Source organism: Stegostoma tigrinum, chromosome 14, assembly GCF_030684315.1.
Source record: "Stegostoma tigrinum isolate sSteTig4 chromosome 14, sSteTig4.hap1, whole genome shotgun sequence".
In the NCBI taxonomy this organism is placed as follows: domain Eukaryota; kingdom Metazoa; phylum Chordata; class Chondrichthyes; order Orectolobiformes; family Stegostomatidae; genus Stegostoma; species Stegostoma tigrinum.
Window position 1 is genome coordinate 46,052,245 of NC_081367.1, and position 17,622 is coordinate 46,069,866.

At 45.7% G+C, this 17,622-nt stretch overlaps 2 protein-coding genes across 3 annotated transcripts in view; one reads left to right on the forward strand and one right to left on the reverse strand.

Annotated features, from left to right (window-relative positions):
• The window catches only part of atp11b (ATPase phospholipid transporting 11B), a 178,517-nt gene extending 177,290 nt beyond the window's left edge, over positions 1-1,227 (reverse strand). The window contains exon 1 of one of the 2 annotated variants that reach the window (XM_048542084.2): positions 994-1,226. In XM_048542084.2, the coding sequence (XP_048398041.1) occupies positions 994-1,020 (27 nt within the window). In that variant the 5' untranslated portion in view covers positions 1,021-1,226. Of the gene's footprint in view, positions 1-993 lie in introns of both variants that reach the window. The other variant, XM_048542085.2, reaches the window with a different exon arrangement.
• A 6,914-nt stretch (positions 1,228-8,141) lies between these two features.
• LOC132210486 (mucin-19-like) overlaps positions 8,142-17,622 on the forward strand; it is a 55,756-nt gene continuing 46,275 nt past the window's right edge. The window contains exon 1 of the mRNA XM_059650823.1: positions 8,142-8,274. Coding sequence (XP_059506806.1) covers positions 8,142-8,274 — 133 coding nt within the window. The remainder of the gene's footprint in view (positions 8,275-17,622) is intronic.

Sequence of the window (17,622 nt, forward strand, 5' to 3'; positions counted from 1 at the left end):
TCGACGGGCTGAAAGTTTTATGCTGCTTCGTTCTTCAACGCGACGCATTTTTGTATATTGACATGCCTTCAAAAATAATTGTTCGGGAAGTTTCTTGTGGACTTCGTGAAGAGATGCAAGATCCTCCTACTCGGAAAGTTACAACACACTTTTCGGTTAAAGTTTCATCGACGAGTGAATCACTTAAGATTACGTACATCATGATCATGCCACCTCTGCTGGGTGTGGTTTTAATGACAGCAGTTTTATAGTGCAAAGTAGCAATCCGAAACGTAACAGGACCAAATGACAAAAACCGAAAAGCAGTTTTGAGGAAGGGTCACTAGACCCGAAACGTTAACTGGCTTTTTCTTCACAGATGCTGCCAGACCTGCTGAGCTTTTCCAGCAACCTCTGTTTTCGTTCAAGACCAAATGATGCTCAAGACACCAAAAAAACTTTTTTAAAAAACCAATAACTCCTTCAAAGAGTCCTCTTCCCCCCAAAAAAAATCTAATTGTTTTAAATTTCGATTTCAGACCGCGTAGCTGGTGTTAGCAAATAACTTTTAAAGAGTGGAAACCTTCGTCGAGTCCCTGAAACACTGTCTCAGGTTAACAATTTAACGTATAAAATAAAGTCTCGGGTTAACGATTCCAAACTGAATGGGTTGAAATATTTCCTTCCCCAGTTACAAAACTTTTTTTAGGGGTTAAAAATTCCATCGCCAAGTACTCAAAACCAGGAACAGCAAAATTTAAGACGAAACCATTCCTGTCCCAGCCGCCAGCTGACAAGTAGCTGCTTTAATCAATTCTCGGGCCCACCACCCGGCTACACTGACGGTGGAAGCAGACAGAGAGAGGGACGGAGGGAGAGTGATCCCGGTTTACGGTCTACACGGAACAGACAGCAGCTCGCCTGTTCACATCCTTCCACGTTCACAGCCACTCTCATCGCCCCTCAGCCCCCAAAAGCCCGCAGATTCCCCTCCACAAGCGGCATGAGACCTACCAGCTGCTGCCGTATCCAGCGGATCATGGTGCTCCGGTAAGGCAGCCACCTCCTCCCTCTTGTCTGATAACGTCCACCCCGCTCGGTCTCCCGGGACTCGGCGATGACTTAACGCCGGGATCGGCGTCCGGGAGCCACTCGGTAACGGCTCAGTCCCGGGCCAACCCCATCCACATCATTAGCTTACACGGCACCGGAAGCAACATCGCCATGATGTTATCTCACTTCCGCCGACGGTTTTCTTTTCGTGTGTATGTTTGTGGTGGGGGTGGAAGTGGGATGTTTTGTCATGGAAACAGACACCTAACAAAACTTACCTTTACATAGCGCCTTCCTTACAGACCTTGGAAGAGATTTCCCAGGGAGCAGTTAACCAAGATGTGACAAAGGTATCAGATAACCAAAAACTAGGTCCAAGAGGTAGGCTTCAAGGTGTAAAGACGGCATAAGACTTAAGTAAAAGAGCATCGTTTAATCCGGTTTTTGTTGCATTTATGAATACAGACAATGGTTACAAGAGGCCATCGTTACACACCGCCCTCCTCAATGATAAAATTACAATGGGTGGAATCTTCTGGGTCCACCCAGAACTTTGACAAGGGCAGTTGATGGGACTTAATTGGCCAAGTAACAAAAGTTCAGTTTTCTGATGGCAGGGTAAAGTTTTGCAACTAAATTTCCAGTCCTTTTCAAACAGTTGGTTTTCCTGACCTTCATAGTCAAGAGTCTGTTTTGCATTCATTAGCATGTAACAAATACTCAACAAGATACTAGGCCACTAGAGTTATGTTCATCAGCATAGTTTTGATAGCCAAAAAGGGAAACATGTTCACAAACTCAACAAATGAGGTGAGGTAGCCTTCTTTTCCAAGCTCTGTTTAGTATAAACCTTTCACTAACTTGCCTTTCTTTATTAAAAAGCTGTTTCAGTGCCCAAAGCCTACAGTGTTAAGGAATGAGGCATTTTGGCTAAGATCAAGTGTTGAATTGTGAGTCGTCACAGCCATTGAGATCATCACTAGATCAAAGATCATGTTTGGATATTGGAGGACTGCTGCTTGAAAGAAGAAAAGTGCACATCTACTACCTTCCCCAGTGGCGGGTGCTTTGTTGTGATTTTTCGGAGCACGAAGCAACATCAGTGTCTCCTGAAGATGTTTGAGGAGAAAGGAGCTGAGGGTCGCTTCTTCATCCTGAATGCAGTGCCAATACTTGTGTTTCCTGCACAGACGAGTACATTGGTCACCATACATTATGTCTAACCTCCATGTGCCAGCAGCAGATGTTCTATTTTCCTGGGAACGCATGTACAAGTGGAAATGGGAAGAAATGATGTGACGGACTACATCAGGATCCAGACCAGCAAACAACCAATCAGGGTAATCCTGAGGGCAGAGGCCGATTGGAACATCCTCTACCCAACAGATAGTAAGAACTGCCAATGCTGGAGTCAGATAACACAGTGTGGAGCTGGAGGAACGCAGCAGTCAGGGAGCATCAGAGGAGCAGGAAAGCTGATGTTTTGGTCGGAACCCTTCTTCAGAAATGGGGGAGGGCGAATTTACCAGGTTTGTATACAAAACCTGTCTGTCTTCTCTTCCACTTATCCGCCCTTCCCACCTCACTGACCAATCCCCACCACCGCCTACCTGCACTCACCTATCACGATCCCACCTACCTCCCCCAGGCTCAACCCTCCTCTCTCTATTTATTTTGGAGCTCCCTTTCCCTTCCCCCATTTTTGAAGAAGGGTCCTGACGCAAAACATCAGCTTTCCTTCTCCTCTGATGCTGCCTGACCTGCTGTGTTCCTCCAGATCCATAATGCATTACCTCCACCCAATATCTAGCTTTGCAATTCGACGGAGCTGAGGTTATATTACATACGTGGGGCAGTGCAGGGGTCTTTCAAAACTGGGGGAGGTCAGTGCACATAGTTGCAAAGTGCAAGGTGACTGTGTGCAAGAACTGTAAGGAGGAGGAGCACTTGACCAAAGACTGCCAACAGACAAAGAACTGCAACCTGTGTGGGGAAGCAGGCCATCTGTGTAACGTGTGCCCAAGATGCAGGGCCACATATGCTCAGATGTGAGCAGTGGCAACATGAGCCATGCCTTCCCAAAGAACAGAAAGGCGCCACCCGCTGAGAAAAATGAAGTGAGGGTCACACAGAAGGTGGGACAGGCCAGACAGCAAAGACAGGAAGTCAGCACAGTAGCACAACAGCCTCCACCCCCACTGGAGAAGCAAGAGTCAATGGAGGAGGAGGTGATGAAGAAGTCAAGTAGGTGGAAAACAGAGACAAAAAACCATGAAAGAAAACCTTGCCAGGCCCACAACAGAATGGGAAGAGGCAGCTGCACGAAGGTCAGAGTAGCAGCTCCTCTGATGAAGAGGACTTGTGGAGAGAGGGTCACCAGCAGAAAAGGAGGATCAAGACAATCGGGGAGAAGGAGAGGAGCAGCCCTCAACCTGAAAACAGTGCATGTCGTAAAGGGCTCAGCGAAAGCCAGCTCTCCACTGTCGGGAACCACAGGTCTGGGCAACTGGGTGCAGCGGCACTTTGGGTAAGAAGCGGGGGACAACTGTCTCTTGCTTAGACTCCAAACAAGATGTTCCCGGTTTCATCATTACCATGATGACACAGGACTAGGGCAATGGCCTCAGGATGGAACTGGACAGCTACCTCAGCCTTCCACAGGTCCATCAGTTCACCCACACCACAAGGATGCAGAGACTGCCCCAGTGATAAGACAGTGGGTAAATGGACTTTGGATTTTAACAATTATATAAATCTAAAATGGGTTTTAAAAACTGTGAGAATTAACGTGTGTAGCATTAAATCTACCACATGATGTGGTTACCTAACCAATGTTAAAGCAGACCTCCTGTTTCTGCAGGAGTGTCCCTCAGCAGCTACAGGAAATGGCCGAGCTTATGAGCACTTGAGCCTATGATTTGGTCAGGGTTGAGAGGGTGGTGCACAATGATTACCGCTTCTCTGTCCTGGGTATTCTGCTGCAACAAAGCAAATTCACCAACTCTGAAGTTAAGGAGGTGGTTGGTGGGCGCCTCCATATAGCAGACATTATGTATACAGGAGTCTCCCCTAAGACTAATTAGAGTGCATTGCGCAGTTCTAAAGCGTGAACAGTTGTCTGTACTGCTGCAGTTTCCACTGCTGCTGGCTGTGTCCAGGCCAGTCATTCTTACCAGAGACTTCATCTGCAACATCTGTATGGATGGACGATTCAGAGGGCCTGACAGCAAACAGGACACCACATCCAGATTCCTGATGGAAACAGTCAGGCTACATAATGTCTTCAGCACCCCTGCACATGGAGCGCAGTGTAGATACACCTGGTCACGGCCAGACGGATCTAACTGCACAAAGATAGATTTCCTGTCTGTGTCCCGAGCGTTCTCCAGCACATCTACTGACATCAAGCCAGTGTTCTTTTCTGACCACTGCCTCCTGCTGGCCAACTCACCTACAGGATGACCCAAGGGCAGGTAAGAAATATGGAAGCTGCATGTGAATTTGTTGACCCCAGAAAACATTGAGGAGCTCAAAGGTTGGAGAACCATGAAACTCCTCTTTGAGTCTCCAGTAGACTGGTGGGAAACATTCAAAGGAACATCAAGAGGTTCTTTATCCTCAAATGCAAGAGAGAGGCAGGGAAAACAGTCAAAACTCCAGAAAAGTATACAGAACCTGCTTCTGCTGCAAACAATGGGGGTCGATGTCACAGACAATCTCCAGGAGGTGAAGAGACAGCAAACCCTGCTCTTTGCCTCGGAGACATCCAAGATAATCTTCTAATCCAGGGTCCACTGGAGCAGGTTGAGATGTGCTCGCATTTCTTCTTTTGGAAAGTGCACAAGGAGAGCTCTGTGCTTAGCAGTCTGAAGGTGGCTCGGTAATGTCATCTTAGTCTGGCATCTTGAGAATCAGCAAATCCTTTTATGCCAGACTGTATAACATGAAGCCCACTGACAGTACAGCCTCCCAGTCATTCCAGTCCCCTGTCCTTGAGGTCTTAGATGACAACACGCAGGAAAGGCTGGATCAACCACTTTCTCTGGATGAGTTGACGATGGCCCTTAAGTCCCTTAAAAAGAATAAAATTCCCAGAAATGATGGCCTACTGGCCAAATTGTATTCTGCTCTATGGGACTTGATTGGCCAGGACCTGCTGGAGGTGTATGGCAATATGCTTCCTGCAGATACCATGAGGAAATCCATGAGGAAAGGTATCATCACCCTCATGTTCAACAATGAAATTGCTTGTAAGTGAATTACAAAATCCTGTCTAAGCTTTTTGCCAATCGGGTCAGATCTGCTCTGGGATTAGTAATACACCCCAACCAAATCTGTGTTGTACTGCATAGGAAGATCACTGAGAACCTTGTGCTCCTCAGGGACAGGGGGTTGGACACCTGCCTCATCAGCCTAGACCAGGAGAAGGCCTTCAACAGGATGTCGCACATGTACATGTGAGACATGCTGTCCAAAATGGTCTTTGGGAAGGGTATCTGTAATTGGATTCGACTTCTCTGTACCAACATCGTTAGTGCAGTCTCAAACAATGGGTGGGAATCCAAAAGCTTCCCATTGAGATCTGGAGTCAGGCAGTGTTTCCATCTCCCTGCTTCCATTTCAATATGTTCTAGAGAGGCTTTTTCTGAATCCATCAGAAAGGATGCAAGTTTGAGAGGGCTGCTTATTCTAGGCAACAGTGACCTGCGGATTAAAGCATCCCTGTACATTGGAAGAAGTCGCCGTTTTCTGCTTGGATCCGCTGTCAGTGCGCAGTCTCGTGAGCATCTGCAACTGGTTTGAACTGGCCTTTGGTGCCAACTTGAATCGAGGCAAGAGTAAGGCAGTGCTGTTTGGGAACTGGGCTGACCAATCCTTTATTTCCTTCACCACCAGGGCAGATTACCTGAAGGTGCTGAGTATTTGGTTTGGAGGGGCAGAAGCATGCACCAAAATTTGTGGGGACTGTGTCACCAAAGCGAGGCAGAAACTAGGCAGATGGGACCACCAACCCCTCTCCATTGTGGGTAAAAACCTGGTCATCAGGTGTGAGGTAAGCTCAGTGTTGTTGTACGTGGCGCAGGTCTGGCCTATTTCCCTAAACTGCGCCACTGCAGTCATCGGAGCCATCTTTCATTTCATTTGGAGGTGGAACATGGACTCAATCTGAAGGGATGTTATAAATGAAGAACTGGACATAGAGGGGCAAACATACCCAATGTCACCCCTCACCCTTGACTAACTTTGTGTGTGGCTGCATCAAGCTGTGAGTACGGCTCCAATACGCAAACACTAAGTGTCACTACTTACTGAGGTCCTACCTGTCCCCACTGTTGCTAAGGATAGGCTTGGTCTCGTTGCTGCAGAAAGCTCCAAGTAGTTGGAGCGCCTTGTATCACCTGTCCCTTGTGGAGACATTTGTGAAGAAAAATACCTTTGACCACAAGTCCATCAGGCAGTAGTCAGCACGTAACATCCTCGAGACCCTTCGGGCGAATGAAAGGGTGGATCTTGTTGAGTCGTTCCTTGCACAGACTGTCAAAGTCATCTGGCAGAATGCCTCATCACCAGAACTCTCTAACAAGCACCAGGACATTGCTGGGCTGATAGCGGGAAGGGCTCTGCTTGTGAGATCCTTCATGCATGCCCGGACTCTCTGTGCCACCACACACTGACCTCAAAGTGGCTACGGAGGGAACGAGACTGTCTCACACCTCCTTCTGGGATGTGCCTATGCAAAGGACGTCTGGACAGAAATGCAGTGGTTTTTGTTGAAGTTTGTCCCAGGCAGCGCCATGACACGGGACTCTGTGCTCTACTTCAACAACTTTGACAAGACAGCCTCCAAAATGCCCATCTTCTCCCTCGGCTAAGGATTCCACAGCACTGTTGTCGAAAGGGCTCAACCGGGTCCAACCCATCTCCCACTTCGGCCCTCACTACCTCTCTTTCCCCCTCCCCCCTCAATAATGATAGGGTTCCATTTGCCCTTACCAACCATCCCACCAGCATCCATATCCAGAAGATCATCGGATGCTGCTTCCCCACCTCCAATGATATGCCACCACCAGACACGTATTCCCCTCCCCTCCCTTGTCCACCTTCCACAGGGACTGTTCTCTGCTGGACACCCTAGCCCACTCTTCCTTCATTCCCAACACCCACCCACCCCCCCTCCCGCACACAGCTTCACAACACTTCCCCTGCAACTGTGAAGATGTAACGCCTGTTCATTTACCTCCTCCCTCCTCAGTATGCAAAGGCCAAAACATACCTTCCAGATGGCGAGCACTTTACCTGCCCTTCATGCAATCTAGTTTGCTGCATTCGCTGCTCACAATGTGGCTTCATCTATAGCTGGGAAACAAAGTGTAGACTGGGTGACTACGTTCTGCTCGCAAAAAAGACCCTGAGCTTTCAGTTGCCTGCCACTTAAACACGCCACCCTGTCCCCCGGACAAAATCTTTGTCTCAGGCTTGCTGTAGTGTTTCAGTGGAGTTCAACACCAGCTGGAAGAACAACACCTCAATTTCCGCTTGGAGACCCTGCCCTCCTCTGGACTCAGTGTTGAGTTTAATAATTTTAGGGCCTGAACTTCCTCATGTCCTTGCCCCCTACCACACACAACAGACCTCATAATCACAGTCTGTCATTGCACACTACCTATTGTTAGTAACTAACAGTCTCCATTAACAGCTATTCACTCTCTTACTCCCCTCCGACCACCCTATCTTCTGCATATAAACCAGCATTTCCTAGCTACTATCAGTCCCGAGGAAGGGGCACCAGACGCAAAGTATTAACTCTGATTTCTCTTCATTGATCCTGCTAGACCTGCTGAAATTTTCCAGCAATTTCTGTTTTTGTTTCTGTGCTGTACGGTCTCTTCCCTGTCACTGAGACAAACATCAACTACACCCGAAGGACCATCAACTCAATGAAAGACGCTGTTTGGTCAGCCCAAAACCTGCTGGCCTTCTACCTGAAAGAGTTAGCCCCGACTGAGTATTGCAAACTGGCACATTCCAAGGTCCAGACTACATGCTGAGAGACACGCTACATCTTGAGGCAGCAGCTGCCAAGGTGCAGTGGGGAAAGACCACCACGCATGGTCCTCCTGCCAAAGCATAACGGGGATGCATCCAGTAATCGGACCTTCCTGGCGGCCTCGGCTAAAAGCCAAGAGTTTAACAGCAAATATAGAGAAAGCCGAACCCCAATGTTTGTTTTCTTCTCTGTAGGTAAAGACAGTATAGGTCTTAATGGTTTCATGAACTGTGTATGTACATAAAGATTCCGTTCTTTGAATGAAGTATATTTTTGCAATAAAAAAGACTATTAAAGGGTGAAGACTGGCCAGGCACATAAGAAATCCTAGTGATATGTAGTCTGCTTTCTTAAAGTTAAAAGCTTACTTTGCTGTGTGTGAAGGTTGACCAGACCCAGAAGACTCCGCCAACAAGGCAGCCACATTTGTTGATTCCTGCAATCGTGACTGTGAGAAATAAGTAGGGATCACCTGAGATAGGAGATTAACCTGAAAGGGGATAAATTTAAAGATGGGTTTAACAAACAAAATGAGCAAATGTAAAGGGAGGGAGTGGAATTTAAAATGTATGGCTAGCAGGAGCCTCTGAAATGCCAGTGAAATGAGCAAACTGGTATAGAGACAGCAGATTAACAGAGATAGTGCAACAGGATCAAGCGTGGGAGTTGCCTATTAAGGATCGGGAACAGACTAAGGGAATTAGGTACATTGAGAAAGGAGAGAAAGAGAGCGGGGAACTGGAAAAGGGGCCTGGATCCATGAAGCCTGATGTGTGGATCTGAGTGGGAGTGTGATCAACTGAATGGGAGAAATATCCAGGATGATAGTGAAAAGGCAAAAATCACAGGGAAGACTGATGAAGGACAGAGGTAATGTTAGAGGAGAGATCATAGACCACAGGATCCCTATAGTATGAAAGCAGGCCATTCAGTCCATCGAGTCCACACTGACCCTCTGAAGCGCATCCTACCCAGATCCATCTCCTAACCAATCCGTGTAATTCTGCATTTCCCATGGCCAATCCACCTAACCTATACATTCCTGGACACTGGGGCATTTTAGCATGGCCAAGTCACCTAATTTGCAGTTTAGCATGGCCAAACCACCTAATCTGCACATCTTTTAACTGGACAGTTATGAGGGGATAAGTATTCTAGAAGGACGGGGTAGTGTGAATGATGCATAGGAAATGTTTACAACTATCATCTTTCTTTTACTGGGTTTTCAAAATAAGGTGCCCCACAGAAAATGCACAGTGCAAATGGGAGGTGCCACAATTCTCTTTTGCATATTTCTGCAACAACACAAAACACACCCAACTAAGGCACTCTAAACAGTAAGTGAAAAATACTATTGTACTAACATCCAATTAAAACCTTTATCTGAAGGGAAGTACTTACGGCAGAATAAAGGTGCACACTGTGAAGTGGCAAACAGCCACACCCCCAACCAAGTCTCATTTGACAAGGAGGGCAGAGAGAAATCAACTGTAGCGCTGATGCTGCTGGAAGGAGTTATTGCACATTCAACAAAGCAGGAAAATTCACTGGTCTGTGCATTTTAAAGTTCAATACATTTCAAGATTGTAGGCCCATATTGCAGGGTAAAATGAAGGGCAACAAGATTCAGATTGTGCTTATCGTCACATGCGTGGAAAGCAATTTTAAGATAAAAGGCACAAATATCTTGCACATGATAGCATGAGGAAGAGGAACTCTTAGTCATGGGGTATGCAGCTCAGCAGGTAGCTACAGGCCTTTATCAAACACTCTGGTAAGGCTCCAGAGGTTATAGAACATTACAGCACACTACAGGCCCTTCGGCCCTCGATGTTGTGCCGACCTGTCATACCGATCTGAAGCCCATCTAACCTACACTATTCCATGTACATCCATATGCTTATCCAATGACGACTTAAATGTACCTAAAGTTGGCAAATCTACTACTGTTGCAGGCAAAGCGTTCCATTCCCTTACTACTCTCTGAATAAAGAAACTACCTCTGACATCTGTCCTATATCTTTAACCCCTCAATTTAAAGCTATGCCCCCCTTGTGCTCGCCGTCACCATCCTAGGAAAAAGGCTCTCCCTATCTACCCTATCTAACCCTCTGATTATTTTATATGTTTCAATTAAGTCACCTCTCCACCTTCTTCTCTCTAATGAAAACAGCCTCAAGTCCCTCAGCCTTTCCTCATAAGACCTTCCCTCCATACCAGGCAACATCCTAGTAAATCTCCTCTGCACCCTTTCCAAAGCTTCCACATCCTTCTTATAATGCGGTGACCAGAACTGTACACAATACTCCCAAGTGCGGCCACACCAGAGTTTTGTACAGCTTCACCATAACCTTTTGGCTCCAGAACTCGATCCCTCTATTAATAAAAGCTAAAACACTGTATGCCTTCTTAACAGCCCTGTCAACCTCGGTGGCAACTTTCAAGGATCTGTGTACATGGACACTGAGATCTCTCTGCTCATCTACACTACCAAGAATCTTACCATTAGCCCAGTACTTTGCCTTCTGGTTACTCCTACCAAAGTGCATCACCTCACACTTGTCTGCATTAAACTCCATTTGCCACCTCTCAGCCCAGCTCTGCAGCTTATCTATGTCTCTCTGCAACCTACAGCATCCTTCGTCATTATCCACAACTCCACCGACCTTAAGTGTCGTCTGCAAATTTACTAACCCATCCTTCTACGCCCTCATCCAGGTAATTTATAAAAATGACAAACAGCAGTGGACCCAACACCGACCCTTGCGGTACACCACTAGTAACTGGTCTCCAGGATGAACATTTCCCATCAACTACCACCCTCTGTCTTCTTTCAGCAAGCCAATTTCTGATCCAAACTGCTATATCTCCCACAATTCCATTCCTCCGCATTTTGTACAATAGTGTATTGTGGGGAACCTTATCAAACGCCTTGCTGAAATCCATATACACCACATCAACCGGTTTACTCTCATCTACCTGTTTGGTCACCTTCTCAAAGAACTCAATAAGGTTTGTGAGGCACGACCTTCCCTTCGCAAAACCGTGCTGAATATCCCTAATCAATTTATTCTTTTGTAGATGATTATAAATCCTATCCCTTATAACCTTTTCCAACACTTTACCAACAACTGAGGTAAGACTCACTGGTCTATAATTACCAGGGTTGTCTCTACTCCCCTTCTTGAACAGGGGAACCACATTTGCTATCGTCCAGTCGTCTGGCACTATTCCTGTAGACAATGACGAGTTAAAGATCAATGCCAAAGGCTCGGCAATCTCCTCCCTGGCTTCCCAGAGGATCCAAGGATAAATCCCATCTGGCCCAGGGGACTTATCTATCTTCACCTTCTGAAGGATTTCTAATACCTCTTCCGTGTGAACCTCAATCCCACCCAGTCTAATAGCCTGTTTCTCAGTATTCTCCTTGACAACATTGTTGTTTTCTAGAGTGAATACTGTTGAAAAATATTCATTTAGCGCTTCCCCTATCTCCACTGACTCCACACACAACTTACCACTACTATCCTTGATTGGGCCTAATCTTACTTTCGTCATTCTTTTATTCCGTACATTGACGCATGTCAACAGCTTAAATGGAAAGCAAACTTCCCGTACTTGATGTTCACCTAAAAAGCCAGGGATTGTGGGCAAAGATCAAGTCCCACCTCAAGTATGTTCGCCTTTGTCGAAGTCACTCCAATAGAAGCAGGTTCACCGAATTATGTGGAGGGTCTTATGGTACGTTGTAAGTGTTCATTCCTGGGGTCAGAAGGCCAACGCTCAGGCCCCACTTATACATATGCCATAACATTTTTAATAGGTTGATGAAAAATGTCTGCATCTCATTCCTGATATTTCTTCACCGATCAGTGTTTCCATGCCACATATTTGATCAATTTAACACAGCATTTGTAATAGGCATTGCTGAGAAAGAGGAGGAAAGAAAAATTGAAATTACAGAACTGGACACAGGAAGCTCAGGGGGCTGCAGCGGTGAATGAAGTGTGGCATCTTCTAGTTGTGAGCTCGCAATGCAGTTTGAAAGCAATAGAGTTTGGCTTGTTCACCATGGGCTCAGAAATTGAAGGTGCCCGAGTGATTGAATTTGTAGCTGTCACTGGGTTGCCTCAGGTCCAGGGGGTCATTGACTGAACACATAGCAATTAGAGCTCTATGGCATCATTCAGCCAGATTCCTGAATGGAAAAGATTTCACTCAGTCAATGTTTAGCTCATTTGTGACCACAGGCAACAATTCTTATAGGTGTGTGCCTGCTGTGCAGGGTGCTGTCATGACACTTATATTCTGCATCACTCCCAGTTTCCTCAACTGTCTACCGCATCCCTGCACCATCTCTAGAACTGGCCTGTTTGTGGTCAGGGACACCCTCGTGGTTAATGATCTCCACATGAAACACTTAGACTGATGCCAAACATTGCTGCAATGAAGGAAGTCCATCTGCTAAGGCCATCATTGGACAGACAATTGGCTTTTTAAAGATGCGCTTCCATTAGCTGGACTGCTCAGCAGGAGGATTCCGTTACTCTCCAGTGTTATTAAGAAGCTTTGTTATTACTGTTTCAGGATCTATGTTTCAAGGGTTAGGAAAATAGTTTGTATAGACTGCTGAAGAGATACTTGAACTGTATCTTTCTCAAAAGAGGTCACTATAACAAAGTTGGAACTTTATTTTTTAAGGACACTGCTTATTTCCTAGAAATCACATTCCTGGGTTTGTGGCCAAAGCGTTAAGGCAGAAGCGTTATTAAGGAGATGTTTGCTGTACAGGTGGCAAGGTCAGAGTAAACTGTTTCCTGCCATGCTGACTGACCATGTCATCATTATCACATGATCTCACTCAAAGTGACAGTACACTATACTTTGGGAAACCTTATCCATTTTTCAGGGAGATAGCACCCTGCGCAGCAGGTACACACCTGCAGGAATTGCTGCTTGTGGTCACAAACATTGACTGAGTGAAATCTTTTCCATTTGAATTTGATAAAAAAAAGTGTGGAATTAAGAGTCAAATGATGAATTGATTGCTGGGGGGAGAAAACCTATCTCATTCATCAATGACCTTTAGGGAAGGAAACTGCTATCCTTAACTGGTCTGACGTTACGTGCAATGTAGGGATGGGCAATAAATGTGATGCCTTCAGTGAATGGATAAAAGAAACTACACAAATATGCAACATCCCTCCAACTTTACAGAGGTTCCTGTAATGTAAGTATTTACAAATACATACACAACAATCAGTAGGAATGATGGTCCGGAGAACATCGATTCCTGTGTAACTGTCGACACACCTCTGACGACTTTAGGTGTACTAAGAACATCATCTGTCATGATTTTTCATGAGGTGATTGACTGTTCGGATGTTCGCACAAGATCATGATATTCTCCATAAGATACTGTTACTGCTTCATTTATTGTTCTGTCCTCAGGTATGTCCAGGTCTCTATTTAGCCAAGTTATTTGTGAATCTTCAATTAATGGTGTCTCTGGCACATTCAGTCTGATTGCCAAGATTGATCTACGCACCTTGTTCATGCTACGTAATCTCTTGTCCATATGGTAAAAGAGATTAGTCCAATCTGCACTACAGTGTTCGCCAGTATCCATTTCTACCTGTGTAATTCCTTGCCAACACCTTTTGATCTATTTGTAAAATGTGGTTTTTTGGTCTTATTGGAAAACTTGTTTCTGTTTTTCTTATCAGCAATGTCTTTTGTCATGGAAGATTTCAGCAAATCAAATGCTGTACACAACTGAGGCTTTACCATAAGCAAATTCAGAGAGCTTTGGGTCATCAAATGAGTTGTTTTCCAATATGTTAACGAAAATTAGCTCAGTCTTTTCAGTAATGGTCTTTGTTCTCAAATTATGTTAACGGACTGTTCATTGCCTGAACAAATCCTTCTGACAAACCATTTGTGGCTGGGTGATAAGGAACTGATTGAATTTTATTCTGCTTTAGATAGTTTTTATCACATGAGTTTACAAACTGTGGACCATTATCACTAACAAGTTGTTCCAGATAACCAAACCTTGCAAAAATGTCCCCCAATCTTTCAATGATTTTTCTTCCTTAACATGTAATCTTCACCATGGCAGCTTCAGTACATTTACAATGTGCATCAGCTACTGTGAAAAAATAATTGCCCTTCAAATGGTCTGGCCTAGTCAATATTGGATTCTTTGCTCTGTCCGCTGTGGCCATTCCCAGGGCTGTAAAGGTGCGAATGTAAGTAGGTTGCAAACTCTTGCTCAAGCTGCAACAATTCTTCCCTTCTCAATTTTAGAGTCAAGCCCTGGCCATCAAAATAGCTTCTGGCTATCTCCTGTATTCTGACAGTGTCATAGTGACCTCCACGTATTTGGTTTGACACACATTGCCTTAGCAGTGATGGAATATGTGACCTTCATTTCCCGTAGAAGACATTCTGCTTTTAAGAGTAGTTCTAACTTCTGCAAGATATATGACATCAGTCTAGGGACAGTAAGGACTGCAGATGCTGAAAGCTAGAGTTGATAAATATGGAGCTGGAAAAGCACTGGAGTTCAGACGGCAACCAAGGAGCAGAAAAGTCAATATTTTGGGCTGAAACGCTTTGTCAGGCGTTGTTCTTGTGATCCTCCAACGAAGTACTATGTCCTTCACTTTTGATAGTAGCAATCCATTTCTAATTTATTAATTAATGAACTTGTCATGCCACTATAGGAGTATTCTCTACTTTTTTGAAGTAGGAAATGTCTACATAAGGACTGTTTGTAGTCAATACTTTTGGTAAAGGTTATCTAGTGAGCCTATCAGCATCCTATGTAAGTTGAATTGTCAATACTGAATTGTACAAGTGTGAGCTGACAGCAATTGCTTCCACCTCTGCATATGGAGAAGGTTTCCTTTCGAGGCTCAAGTATTGTGTTCACTGGTCTGTGGTCTGTTAGTACGATAAATTCCTGGCCAGATAGGTATTGGTAGAACAGGTTAGGGAGGCAGAGACAGGTTGGACTGGTTTTGGGATGCAGTGGGTGGAGGGGAAGAGCTGGGCTGGTTGTGTGGTGCAGTGGGGGGAGGGGACAAACTGGGCTGGTTTAGGGATGTGGTGGGGGAAGGGGAGATTTTGAAGCTGGTGAAGTCCACATTGATACCATTAGGCTGCAGGGTTCCCAAGCGAAATATGAGTTGCTGTTCCTGCAACCTTCGGGTGGCATCATTGTGGCACTGCAGGAGGCCCATGATGGACATGTCATCTAAAGAATGGGAGGGGGAGTGGAAATGGTTTGCAACTGGCAGGTGCAGTTGTTTGTTGCGAACAGAGCGGAGGTGTTCTGCAAAGCGGTCCCCAAGCCTCCGCTTGGTTTCCCCAATGTAGAGGAAGCCACACCGGGTACAGTGGATGCAGTATACCAAATTGGCAGATGTGCAGGTGAACCTCTGCTTAATGTGGAAAGTCATCTTGGGGCCTGGGATAGGGGTGAGGGAGGAGGTGTGGGGGCAAGTGTAGCATTTCCTGCGGTTGCAGGGGAAGGTGCCAGGTGTGGTGGGGTTGGAGGGCAGTGTGGAGCAAACAAGGGAGTCACGGAGAGAGTGGTCTCTCCGGAAAGCAGACAGGGGTGGGGATGGAAAAATGTCTTGGGTGGTGGGGTCGGATTGTAGATGGCGGAAGTGTCGGAGGATGATGCATTGTAGCTGGAGGTTGGTGGGGTGGTGTGTGAGAACGAGGGGGATCGTCTTTGGGCGGTTGTGGTGGGGGCGGAGTGTGAGGGATGTGTTGCGGGAAATGCGGGAGACGCGGTCAAGGGCGTTCTCGATCATTGTGGGGGGAAAGTTGCGGTCCTTGAAGAACTTGGACATCTGGGGTCTGCGGGAGTGGAATGTCTTATCGTGGGAGCAGATGCGGCGGAGGCGGAGGAATTGGTGCCACCCGAAGGTTGCAGGAACAGCAACTCATATTCCGCTTGGGAACCCTGCAGCCTAATGGTATCAATGTGGACTTCACCAGCTTTAAAATCTCCCCTTCCCCCACCGCATCCCTAAACCAGCCCAGTTCGTCCCCTCCCCCCACTGCACCACACAACCAGCCCAGCTCTTCCCCTCCACACACTGCATCCCAAAACCAGTCCACCCTGTCTCTGCCTCCCTAACCTGTTCTTCCTCTCACCCATCCCTTCCTCCCACCCCAAGCCGCACCCCCATCTACCTACTAACCTCATCCCACCTCCTTGACCTGTCCGTCTTCCCTGGACTGACCTATCCCCTCCCTACCTCCCCACCTATACTCTCTCCACCTATCTTCTTTTCTCTCCATCTTCGGTCCGCCTCCCCCTCTCTCCCTATTTATTCCAGAACCGCCACCCCATCCCCCTCTCTGATGAAGGGTCTAGGCCCGAAAAGTCAGCTTTTGTGCTCCTGAGATGCAGCTGGGCCTGCTGTGTTCATCCAGCTTCACATTTTATTATCTTGGATTCTCCAGCATCTGCAGTTCCCATTATCTCAGGTATTGGTAGAGTTATCTGGTGCCAAAAATGATTCTGAGAGCTTCTTTCTCTATCGGTGCACAGTTCATTTCTGCTTTGTTTAATGATCTTGATGCAAAAGCTGTTGGCTTCTCTTCAGGATTGGGTAATATGTAAGAAATGACTGCTCCCACTCCATGGTGATGCATCACATGACAGCTGCAAAAATAACTTTGGATCAAAATGGGTCATGACTTCTGACTTTAATTAAACCTCTTTAGCTTGTGTAGAAGTTCTTTCACATTGATTTTCCTCTTCCAAATCTTTGTTTTGGCATCATAAATTTTGTAATTCCTTGAGAATGTTTAAGAGATTTGGGACAAGTCTGCCACAGTAATTTAGCAAGCCAAAAATAATTGTAGTTGGTTTACATCTTCAGTTATGGATTTTATTTTGGAAAGTGATTTGTGTAGTCCCTTAGCATCATTGAGATGGCCTAAATATTCGTTGGAAGATTTAAAAATAAAATCACGTGTATTTTCTCACTGTTAGGCCATAACCTTCAAATCTATGCAGATTGGCTTCTAAATTGAGGAAATGCTCTTTACTGATTCTCACTGAGATTCAAATATCATTTAGTTAACACTGAATTCCTTCCAGTCTCTATACACCAGTTCAGCTATTGAGCTTCCTTTGCTTTTGTGCTCCTAAGATGCAGCTTGGCCTGCTGTGTTCATCCAGCTCCACACTTTGTTGTCTCGGAGCTTCCTTTGCTTATAGTTCCTTCAAGACTGCTATTTCCAGTGTTTTTATTTAATCTAGATTCCTTTGCGTGAGTAAACTCTTCTGGATTTTTTCACATCTTAATACACACCAGTCTGTCGCTGATAGCACCATTTAAGTTGTCTGAGAATTTGCAAAATTCTGCTAACTTTTTAAAAATTGCTACAAACTGAGAGATTCAGCATCATGTTTCGTGCATTTGTGGAATCTGAGCTTTTCAGCAATTACCAGTGATTTGGTGTAAAAATTGTTCTGTAGGATTCCTACAATTTTTTCATAAATTTTGGAACAT